The following is a 12,663-nucleotide window of genomic DNA, read 5'->3' as shown; positions in this document are numbered from 1 at the left end:
TCACTTTCACAGCGTATGGATTTGTCATATGTCTACCTTCCTGTACTCAAAATGATATCTTAAGAGTCTCAGAGGGGCAGGTATCTCAGAGGCGTAAGCACCAGCACAGGAATGAAACTTCACACATATCTTAAATTCGGTCTCATCTCACTTAGAATTTCTCACACACACACACACACACACACAAAATAACATTTAAAAGAAGCTTGTTGTGATGGCCAAGTAAAGCACGGAAAAGTCAATGAGGGCAAGACATAATTGTACCTCTTGGGTATATATCTTAAGATACATAATCATGTATTCCTTTTTTTAACATCGGATCCTTAGGTCACAGGTTGACAGTACTCAAGGCAAAAGCAACTATCCTTTGTCGGTGTTTTGCTCAATGTTTTGTTTATTACCTACTGTTCTAAAGGTAGAAGTCTTAATTTCTTCATGTGTTTTTTCTGTGGAATTCATCTGCGGTGTATTTGAGTATTTCAGAAATACCAATTCACTTATCTTCATGTAGTCCTTGTGAAGTGATGGGGTGGTGCTACTCCTGTTCTGTGATCTGGAGCTGACTTATGCACGATCCAGAAGAAATTGTCCACTGGAGCATACCCCTTGAGAGATGGTTAGGGCCCAGTTTCAGAGTAGTAGCACTTTGAGCGTTTAAGCACATTCCCCGTTGACTGCAGTTTCCTTCTGTGCACACACCACTTCAGGATCCCAGTTACAGATTTATCGCCTTTCAAAACCTTTGCTTAACTGGCTCATTCTGAATGACAAGAACTGGAACTTAGCATCAGAGATAGAATTCAGTTCTCCTTGGCTGTTTTAACTGTCCTGACCAAGAAATTGGACTTCCCTTTCTACAGTCCCTGCCTCATTAACTATGAACCTTCCAGTCCTTGAAACAAATATGGCAGAGAGGTTCTGCAACAAGCTTTTCCATTACTACAGACTAATGCTTCTATGTGGAACAGATCTATCATGTTCCTGAAGTGATACGCAAAAAAACTCAACAAGTGATAACTTCAGTGGGATGCATTAATGGTTGCATAGACAGCCTTAGTTTCAGCACTGTGTAGTTTTAGAGAGCTTTAATTAGCCACCAGAATGATGGGTTTTTAATGTAAATTTTTTTTTTTAATACAAAATTTCAAAAATTTAAAATGGAAGAACCAGAAATTGCCACAGATGAAAAATGTGTGCTCCATGTGATGCCATATGTAGCAATTTCTGGTTCTAGAGACTCCACTGACTTTTGCTGTTGCTCTCATGGCACTTGATAAGCATCTTGTTCATTAGTTGTATTGAGCTTTATAGGTTAGACAGGAGTGGTAAATGCTAGCTAATCTGTGGCAAAACAGAGAGTTTGTGGTGTGGGGTTTTTTTTCTAAAGAGCAATTAACTACAGAGCTATTCTAGATTATTTGTTGTGGAACAAATCACTGTGCAGATGCTCTGTTCCAAATAAAAACTGCTTCATTTTCACAAGACACAGCAAAATTGTTCCAGATTAAAATCGCTTGCTCTCTGGAATTATTCCCAAATAGTAACTACTCTTAAAGAGCTATTCAGAAATATTTTTGCTGGTCAATTTACCCTGTGTTGACAAGCCTTAATACCCAGGTCTTTCCATTTAAATAACTAGGCAAAGCTAATGAAAACTTTTAGCGGTCAGAACTTCCTCAGTTATAAAAGTGCTCACATGGGCAGAATTTTTACAAGGTATTTGGAAAACTTCTTTAATGCTAATTTCCATTTTTAGTTATGAAGTTCTCAAGCCTTGGGTGGACTTTCCATTTTTTGTAGAAATAAAAATAAACCAGTACAAGTAAACTGCAGGGTTGATCATATAATTGCTTTATGTGTATGAGCAGCTTTGCCTGTGTGAGCAGACCTAATAAGATTATTTCTGTGAATACAATTACTCAGTAAATATTTGCTACCTTAAGCTTTAAAATATCTAAGGGAGAATTTTGTATAAAATGGTCTCTGCTGTTTAAATTTGGTGCTGAATAATAAAGATGGCTTCCTCTTTTTTTCTCTCTCTCCTTGGTGACATAGGGGGGTGCACTTCTCGGAGGTATCAATGCCTTACACACCTCATTTCCAGAAAATCCAATGGCGCAGTACCGAACACAGTGTGAACTCATATTGGAGCGACTGGGGCTGCAAGATCTTCTACAGAAAGAGCTACAAAGACTTGACAGGTTATAATATGCAAAGTAACAAAATAATTCAATAGCAAAAAAGAATTGTTTGACAAGAATATCTGGAGAGGGTCTAAAAATAGCATCTGACATTGGGAAGGGACTTGGTCTTTAGAGGACATGGATAAGCAGGGAGATTGTTTTAAAGTGCACTCTGAGATCATCACAAGATCATTTCTCCCTCTGGGCCATGGAATTTACAAAGAATTTAAGAACACTTTAATCAGTTCCCAACTCATATCTCAATTCTATGCTCAGATAAGTTTCAGCGGAGCTTCTTAGGGTCAAAACACCAGATTTTGTAGATGAGCAAATAATTTTATATAACCTTTTGTTGCTTGCTTGGTAAAATACAGCAGATCTGCTTTGTATTTTTTAAGCCTAATTTTGTGTTGGGCTGTCAGGATCCTTCCCTTTCTCTTAATGGAGAATATAAGCCTGAATCAAAGTTCTGTTCTTTTGAGTGATTTTTCTTTTTTACACACTGGAATTTTCACTGTGTTTTCTCTAGTTTTCAGCTCACTGCAATAATCTTTGGAAAGTCTGTTTGCTGTTATTAATAGAAAACTTTTAACGTACTGAGGCTGAGAGGAAAACACTAGGATTGGAAGGAAATAAAATAACAAAAAAATAACACTTGTTTCCTGAAATGAGATTAGGCTCTAAAGTAACTCATACTTTCTTATTGTTAAAGGAAGACAAAAGATTAATGTTATCGAAACTAGTGGAAACAGCTGGGAAGATACACTTTTTCCTTTAAATATTTTTCAGACCTATTTTGTAACTCATAGTAAGGACATCTTAAATAACTACAGAGGCAATAAAAGCAGGTGAAAGTGGAATATCTCCAACAGACAGACGAAAGCTAGTTTTAAAACAGAGATGTTCATAAGGGATCATAGAAATGTAGGATGGGATGGGAGATCAAATACAAAGACAGGATCAGGTCTGTGTTTGACCTTCCTGGCAGGGGCTCGTGTTATCTGCTATAAAGGCTTTCTAATGAAGAGGATTTTCCATTGCCATTGGGTAGTCTGTTCCATTATTGCTCCATCCTAATGCTCATAAAGGTTTTCCCAATATCCTACTGAATCCCCTGTGCTGCAAATTAAGCTGATTTCTTCTTCCCCCTCTTAAGCAGCTTAGAGAATACTAAATGAATGTCCTCTTTAAAACAACCTATTCTGTATTAGACTTGTCCCATGCATTCTCCTAAACTATGTTTCAATAAAACAAGCATGTATCTTTCAGGCCTTCTTGATGAGTCAGATAATTTCTGCTACCTTCCATCAAAATTTTAAGAATAAGCATATTCGTAAATAATGATAATGATGATTCTAAAACATATGTGTCAATATAGTGTTTTCTCTCTCATATAGCAGAGGAACTCTTTATAATGCATAGGAATCATTTCATTTACACTAATGCAGTCACTTTGGGGATGGAATGTAGCCGCTCTTCGTTCATGGTTAGAATCACTATTTAGCAAAAAGTAGAATGCTGTCTCCCTTGGAAATTATATGTTTAGGTACAATAGACAGAATATCAGCTGTACTGAGATTGAAGGGAACCCTCATTCTAGCACCTCTGTTGTTTTGGAGGGCCCTGAGGATATTAATAGCCACAGACAGTGATAATTAAGTTTTATAGTGATCTGAGATACTTTCACTCTATCATGTGAAGTTTTTGACATATTGAGTCCATAGTGACTGTGAGGGAAAACCACCAGCAACCACTATTCCAAGTAATACTTAGATTTTCCATTCTGATAACTTGTTTGAGGCTTTGCCTTGGTCAGGATAAAATCTAATGAGGTTCCTTTTCTAGAAGATATACTTACAGAATATATATGCCTAAGGGACTCTAGCAATGGGTGTAAGTACTGCAAAGCTGTTGGGGGGGGGGGGGGGGGGGATGTCTGTTTGGTTTCCCAAGGAAATTAAATTTACGTGGTTGCTTTCTCTGTCCATCTGCCTATCTTCTACTGGGGACACTAAATTCTTCCACTTACTGTGGAAGCTGCTGAAAGATCACAGACTGCACCACCAGCTCTCAGAGCTATATGTGAAACTTAATAATGCAGTTTTGTGACCTACATTATTTGTAGCTTTTCACAATTCATACATATTAAGCATTGCTAATGCAATAAAGAAAGAAAAAAAAAAGAAAAATAAATTACTATTGCCTATTTTTTTTTCATTCCATAGATTACAAAAGGAAAATTCATGCCAGCTGCAGCCTGAAGAGACAAGTTTCAGTACTACTACAAGATGCTTGAACAAGGATGCATTTGGGCAGTCAAAGCAAATGTCTCAGTCAGAACCTTCAAATCAACAAGAGGATAACTCCAATCCACAGCCTTCTTTGCCCGAAAGCGCCTGTGAAGAGGATATGCATCTAGAACCCTTGTGCAACCCAGCACATGGTAATAACAAAAATACAAAACACTTGATGAAACATAGTAAGAGAGGTGATGATGGCAGCCTGGCATGGTTTGACAGCCTGGAAGAGAGCAACACTGATGCTGAAGAAACTTTTCAGAAGAAGTTTCCGGTGCCCAAGATATCTCCAAATAAGTTGGCTTCAAAAACCCTGTGTAAAACATCCTGTTCTGAAGAAAGAAGTGCTTCAATACCAAGGAAGGGAAATGGAATGAGAGAGTCACTAACAACTTTGAATCTACATGCTTCTTTGGAACAGGACAAAGTTTCCAAGATAAGCAGGAAAAGGCCTGAAGAAGACAACTGTTTTTCTTCAGAAGCAAATATTCAAGATCCAGCATCACCAAGTGCTAGTGTGCAGGATTCAGTTATTACGCAACGGGTGTCTAAAAGCTGGCAGAGGCTGCACACAAAGAAATCACGTGGATTCTTTACAAGTACACAAGACCCCGAGGCAAAGGCCCTTCCTTCAGTATTGCCTGCATCTGGCCTTTCAGATCTTTCAAGTGATGCAGATTCTGTTCTAGGGGAGGAAAAGGAAAGCGTATCTGTAGCAGCAAAAGCTGCAACAATTTCCATGAGAAAACAAAGTAAAGGTCAAGTCGTGAAGGAAACAAAGGTAGTAAGTTCCCATGAGCCAGAAATCCTTGACAGGGAAAGTCCTCCAGCAGCTAAACTAGCTAAATTTTCTTTCAGACCAAGGACAAAACTTGATCATTCTTCAGAGAAGAAAAATGAAGAATGTTCTCTTTTTCAGAATGAAACTATTTTTAAGCCTGGAGAGCAGCTCCAGGGAGAGCAGCTGCCAGAAGAATGCTGCCCCCCTGAGAAATGCAAGATGACATTGACTCGCTTAGGAAAAAACAGTTTGGAAAAACGATCAGTTGATAATAAAGGGAGAGAAGAGCAACAGAGTCAGGCCTTAGGGAAAGAGATTAGAGGAAGTGCAACAATACGCTCTGATGTCAGTTTTGATGCTGTGTCATCTCCACCCACTGTAAAGAAAAGGGAGGGAGAGGAGAAGCTTGGTGGCCCGAGCACAGGGAGGGTGCGCTCCACCACATTAGCCAAACTGTCGACATTCTCCTTTGCATCACGTCCTCAGTCAAAATTGGAAACCATTAAGAATGACACTAACAAGGAAAGCCATAGCCCATTGCTGAAGGTGCATGTGAGCAATCCTAGCAGAAGGAAGAGTTTTGCATTGGGAAATGCTAGTAAAGCCAGTGTTGTCACACAGAAATCTCTCTTCTCGATAGCAGAGCTAGATGATGCTTCATTAGATTTTGATTGGGATGAAGAGGTTAGGAAAAATCCAAGCACATAACATGTATATCCTCCAAATTACTTAACATGCAGTTCTGAATCTCCATCCTTCTGTCAACTGTATCCGTAGTTTACAAAGCATTTAAAACCAATCATCCTGGACCTCTGTTGATACCAATGAACATACTTTCTTTAAGGGCAGTATACTTTACATAAGCTAAGGACTGCATATACTGCAGGCTTGATGTGGTGTTTAGTTTTCTAAACTCTTCCCAAGACTGCTTGTATCAGTTGACTGTTCTGATTGACCTGATGTAACCTGAAGACTTGTATGGTTATGTTCATGTATCTGGAGTATAGTGAATCTTGCAGAAGAGCAGATTTAATTGACTGTTACCCTTTATTTCATGTAACAGTTAGAACTATACGTGATTCAGATTGTCCTTCCAAATGACTGTGCCACTTTAGAAAAATGATGATGCTAAAACTATTTAATTATATTTTGTTCATCCTTATATGCTGTTTGTCTCAGCGTAGTTAGCAATATTGTGATTTATCATCATGCTATAGTAAGTATTTCTGTATTATCAGTATCATGGCAATTTTGCTGCATCTCTGGTTACTGTGCTCCTTGTCGCGCTGCTGATGTTGAAGACATGGATCGAGAGCTTTTTGTTTCTCTTTTTTTAATTTCCATTTTAAATACACTGGTTCAGGTATCTGTGTCTGTATTCTGGGTCATTTTATCAAAACCCAACTCAGTAATAAACAAGACAGTTGTCCACCGCAGAGAGAACAAATTTTGGGTGATTGAATGGGAGTCCTCAGTAACCAGGGTAACTTTAATGCAGGCATTAAGCCCTGACATATAAGCTACACTTCAAACCTAGCAGCATTGTGAAGAGCTACCCTACTGTAGCTTGATTCTGACTCAGATAATGTTTACTTGACTATTTTAATTGTGATTAGAGTTTTACTGCATCTGATATGCAGTTCATCTTCTGTAGCATGCTGCATCCTATGTCATTCGTCTAATGGGAAAATTAATCTACTAATGCATTACATGTTTACAGAGAAAGGTAAGCCTTCAATTTCTTTCAGTCATTTGCCTGGTATGTTTCTTCTGTATTTAAATTCTCCACAGAATATTGTTATTACCTGCAAGGTAAACAGAGAATGGAGTGGTTGCTTACAGCACAGTAAATCCTTTGAGAGGCTTGCTAGCACAAAGAAGATCTGATTCTCTCTTGATTTGCTTAAATTTAGAAGTAGCTCCCTTGAAACCAGGTGAGTTAAAATACTGCAAAATTTTGGAGAATGAGGGAGTGTGAGGCCCAAGTACTTCGGTGTGATACGGTGAAATAATGAGAACAGTAACTGTAGTAGTTGGCTTACTGTTAAGAGTTTGGGAAAATGACAGAAACATTACTGTCCAGACTGATTGTGTGGTAGTTCCTCCACTGGAAACATGACATCAATCAAAAGAAGTGGAGTTTATCCACCTCCTTCCCAGAGCACAGACCCACCTCTTCGAGTCCACAAAGACCTACACCAGGGTAAGGATGACCTGCATGCATGATCTTACTGCCCACGAAAATCAGACATTTCCTAGAGGATGCTGTCTACACTGAAACTGGAGAACAGTCAAGAATCCTGGAGCTATTAACATTTATGATGGTCTTCCTACTTGAATTGTCAGAGGCCAGATAAAGGCATAGTTTTTCATCACCACTGGAGCTGCATCAGCCCGTTGGGTGGTGGTCTCATTTGCAATCAAAAATCCTCCTTGCTAGCTGTTTGGTTTGATGGATGTTACTAGCTGGCTAGTGCAAAGCCAGAACATAGCTATGGGATCCCCACAGTCAAGCATCACAAGCTTTTTTTACCATGCAAAATGATGAAATACTAGTTGAGAAATTTCATCCACCTATGCTGGAAGTAATGTTTTATTCATCACTTCCCTATCAATCAGTAGCTCAGGCCTCATCTAATGTAGTATGCTATGTAAAGTTATGTGAGGAGCTGCTCCCAAGAACTGCAGGACCTTTTCCTAAATATTCTTTTGTGGGAGGCTGGTTGACTTTCTTCCCTCTGCCTAGTAGAAATTAGAACTCTTGAAATCAGCAGAGTCATAGTGGCACAAAATTGAGGTGAAAGTCAAGCTCAAAATTTCCTTCATATTCTCCATGCTTGTGCTGTGTTTGAGAAGGTTCTGGTTTTTTATATTCTGCTTGTTTAAAAGTTGTTGCACTGTAAGATCTGCTTTGAGGGCCAGGGAAACTACACTGTGAAGCAGAGCAGCCGTGTTTCAGGAAAGCTGAAATGCCAGGTAATGCAGTTATCTTCCTTACTAATGAAACATGCAAAGTCTGATGAAGCAAGGGAATGCCCAGTTAGCAACAACTGGGAGAACTGGGCACTCACATTCCCGTGGTATCCTCAAACCTGTGCATAGATCATTGCAGCTGAGTACATGGAAGATAATTAAACCAAGTTTATTTTTTCATAGATGAAAAATGTTTCATCTGATCCAGTAAAACTCAGCCTGGAATACTGGGGTACTGGATGTCCCACAGCTTTTCCAGTCATACAGTACAAATCACATTTGTGGTCCAGTTCAGCAGTTTGGCTGATAAAATACTGCTAGATTCCTTTTTTTTTTTTTTTTTTTTTAATTAATCTGTTTTGAATTGAAATCTACAGTTTAACTGTTATTTAAAAGCACAGTCAGCAGAGCCATGAGCAAGCTGGCAACTTGCTGGAGACTGGATCTCTTAGGATGGGCTTCCTGATGTGTCCAGCACCTGGTGGACTCACTGCCAGACCTTTGGGATATATCCTTTCATTGCCTTACAGCAGTACAACCAAGCAAGGTATGTTTATTGACGTATCTGAACTTGGAGGAGGCTAAATCTATGAGCTCTTCCACAGGCTTGCTGAAATTCCCTGACAGCAAGAGGAAAATTGCAGCAGCTTCCATTAGAGCATGCCTAGGAAGGGCCCCCAATGCTTAGCAGAGAACAGAACCAGGAAGGATAAAGAAATACCACGGCATCTGAGCTCCTGCTTAACATGGACAAATTGGCCCACTTAAACCAAGGTTTTCACTAGTGAGTGCGAACTCCGTATGTTCATTCTTTAATGGGTGGCATTTGTAAGGCCTGATTTGCAGATGTCCTGAGTACTTAACAGCTGAAGCTTAAATCAATGAGACGTGTAAGGTGCAGTGTAATTATAATCTTGCTCTTCTGTCTTCATCTCTGTCATGTTTTTGGTTGTGAAATGGCCCCTTCAAGAAGAAATGGTAGTGAGTGGTCTCACTTAAGATACCCTGTGTTCTGGAGGTAGAGGAAACAACAAAGTGATAGAGGTTTGCTGCTCTTCTTGCTGAGGGCATCTGAGAACCCAAGACCTCCCACATTTGAGCACCTGTTTTTACTGGATTGCAAGTCAAGCTTGCATCCCTCAAAACAATACCTTTGAGCAGATCAGGACAATTTGGTAAGGCCCAGGAGACTGTTCCAGATCAGTGAAGACATTCTGTCTGTAGAGCTGTGCAGCCCTGGAAGGAGCATGGCTGGGTTGCTATCTACCACTTAGATATGTTTTAGGTATCTAAATCCAAACACATACTGTAGATTTTAGGCAGAGTGTATTCTGTCATTCTTTGTAGTGTCTTAACGGTCAATAATTTTGGAGGGATAATACATTAGATGATAATGTATCAGTAAAAAGAAAGTTGTCGCTTCAGAATCCCCAGATTAGAAGTAGTCAGTGTATTACTTTATGAAATGGAACTGTGCTTCTTTATCGAGAAGAGCTTTTTTTGATCTGAAGGATCTCCTTCTCCCTTTCATATAACGTGAGAAATGGAAGGAAGGCCAAAAGGAATCAAGGAAGGATACTGCAATCTCCAATCACTCTGAAGTCACTCTGCCTGGAAGGCTACTTGGGTGGCTTTGTTTCCCAGTTGGAAGCAAAGAAGGGGCACAGGGACATTCTATTCAGCTTGCAGAAAAGCCCGTCTTGTCTATATTAGCAGAAGAAAAGCACTGTTGGCCTTTCAAACTGACTGCAAAGAGGTCCTAGTCCCCCAAGTGTGTTGGGTAAGTAACCAAAGAATAAATTTGGAAGAGCAGATACTGCTGAGATCTTTCTTTACCGGACCAGTTGAAATACTACTGTTGTGGTATTGCTTCTGATTCATAGCATGAATTCAGAGCATTCAAGATAAATGAGAAGCACACAGTAATAAGAAAATGATACCTGCTGTTGATTTACTCTCTCCCTCACCATTGCCATTGCTATAGAACCCATTTATCAGTGCCTTGGCAGGGAGCATGGCTAACTTCTTTCCCTTTTTAAACTAACTTCCCCCACAAACACTCATATGTTTTCACGGGTTTTGAGTGCTAAAACAGCCCAATGATGGGAGGATTTAATCCATTATGGCAGTGACAGTCTGCTGGGCTAACCTACAGATGAATTTCCTCTGCCGAGTACGTTGTGCAGTCAATGGGCAGATGAGTCACTTCCTTCCAGCCTGCCTTCCTGGCCGGGCACAGAGCCAGTATCTCCTTCGTGTTTTAACACTTGCCTCTCTGGGTTTATCTATCTAAGACTATAAGATCTGAGGATATAAAAACATGTCCAATGTGTCTTCTCAGGGTGACTGAATATATGAAAATATATATGAAAACAATTATGACTGTTGAATACAGTAGTATTTTATTAAGCTGTGTTTTATCTTTATGAGTCTGGTTCATTAAAGGTGAAGATATACGTTGCTGTCTTAAAACCCAATTGAACCAAACCTCAGAAGTCATTGGTTCTAGCAGCACATTGATCAGGTCCTTGTTTGTGAGCAGCAATGAAATGCTGTTGTTAGATATTCAGTGCCCAGACCCCATTGCCTTGGTTGAAACTAGATTGCATCATGTCAGTGTGGGACAAGATCACGGTTTTACTGGCAGCTGTCCCACAGTAGTGTTCTCCTGGATGGCCCATGCAGACATGCTGATGACTCAGTGAGAAAGCAAAAACCCCAACAATGTAATTATATTTTTATATTGTTTAATTATATTTTTGTGTAAAAAAATGCTTCATCATAATTGTTATATTCTTCCTGCATGGCAGTTTTGCTGAGGAAGGCACAGCCTTGGCTGAAACAAGACCAGACTTAGGTGAGACCCATGCTTCTCCGAATTAGGAGCCCAGGTAAGATATTCTAGACTGTCATGAGGTAGCTCTGCTTAGTGCCTGAATTGCTCCTCGTTTGCCAGTGCTTGGGAAGGGGGAGCTGTGAGTAATTGTTCTCTGTGATTACATTACATGACTGGTTGTTTTACAGACCTCTCTGATGGCCTGTCTCCTCACTTCTTTCGTAGCTGAAAAATCCTTCTGAAGGAGGCTTTCTAAGGAGGCTTCCTCTCTACTTCCCATTTACAGAAACAGGACATGCCCAGGGCTTATTTTCTGAGTTAGATGCTATTGAAAGCAGTCTTCATAAGGTGAAGACGAACTAAAAAGCTGTGCCTGGTTATACAGCCACAGGTTATTTCCAGACCTCTAGTAAGGTCTTTATTTGTTGTTGGGTTTTTAAAATTCCTTTAATTTTTTACATCTTTTTAGTGATTTTTTAATTTCACTTTAATTCATCTCTTCATTTACTGAGTGCTACTCACTTGCAGATGAGTCTCAGCATGCTACATACAGCAATGTAGTATTTGTCACCCGTTCACTGTAGGCATCACTGCAAAAGTGACATTTAAGACAAACAGTGCAATCTGTAGACTTTTAGGTGAAACTTCCCTGAAATGAAAAGGCAGTAAGGCAGAAAAGAGCCATTTTTCTATCCAATTTGTTTCTAATGTTTTTGACCTCTCTAACTTAAACAGTTACACTTAATAATCAGTTCCAATCCTTCAGGATCACCTGAAATTCTTCCTAGAGACAGCAGGATATGTGGGTATTTGTTACCTTTCAGGATCTTACAGTGCTTACGAGGACAAAGCTGTGGTTCGTGACCTTCTTATAGTCCAGTCTTGATGGAGACCATTGGCAATGCTTTATCAGACGTGGCCTGCGACTGCTGCCACTGGTTCCTTACCGTCCCCTTGAGGTGCCTCCTCACCTCCTTCCCTTCCTCCCAGACCCTTGTTGCTTCTTTCTCTGCAACTCAGGACTGTCATCACTGCCTGGTCCTGCAATGTCAGTGCAGCTCTCCTCAAAACTCCCCTGGGAAGTATTGCCCGTCTTATTTAAGGCACTTCTGGGCCACATACCGAGTTCTGAGGCTTGTAAAACAACCTGTAATAAGAATCACTTGCCATGTAAACATCTTACAAAACCAGCCTTCAGTTCTTCCCGGCATTATGAAAATTTTAGACATGACACAAAAAATGTGGCAGAAGACAAACTGAAAAAGGCAGTATGCGTCATGTGTATGAGCTACTCTGCTAACACATTTCTTGCGCCAGCTGCCAGCTAGTCTTACTCCAGTTTATATACCGCTTTTCATTCTAAATAACTAGTAAACAGGAAAAAACCCTACATAGCTGAATTTGCTTGTTGCTCATGTTATTCTCAGGGCAGTAGTTTGAATGTCATGATTCTTGTCAGATACATAGATTAATGTGTTAAATATCATAATGTGCACCAGGATTACAAAACCAAGTGAACTAAAGCCAAAGGCAAGGTAAAGTTAATATAAATGGAACTGAAACTTCTAATTAGTGGATTCAATGTGAACAGAT

The 12,663-nt window shown here is 39.8% G+C and overlaps 1 protein-coding gene across 1 annotated transcript in view; it reads left to right on the top strand.

Annotated features, from left to right (window-relative positions):
* The window catches only part of MCM9 (minichromosome maintenance 9 homologous recombination repair factor), a 49,783-nt gene extending 43,156 nt beyond the window's left edge, over positions 1–6,627 (top strand). The window contains exons 12-13 of the mRNA XM_049818020.1: positions 2,056–2,201; positions 4,409–6,627. Coding sequence (XP_049673977.1) covers positions 2,056–2,201; positions 4,409–5,969 — 1,707 coding nt within the window. The 3' untranslated portion in view covers positions 5,970–6,627. The remainder of the gene's footprint in view (positions 1–2,055; positions 2,202–4,408) is intronic.
* Positions 6,628–12,663: the final 6,036 nt, after the last annotated feature.

This window comes from Accipiter gentilis, chromosome 15 (assembly GCF_929443795.1).
Source record: "Accipiter gentilis chromosome 15, bAccGen1.1, whole genome shotgun sequence".
NCBI lineage: Eukaryota > Metazoa > Chordata > Aves > Accipitriformes > Accipitridae > Astur > Astur gentilis.
The sequence above is the reverse complement of the archived record's forward strand: the minus strand, read 5'-3'. Positions and strand labels throughout refer to the sequence as shown.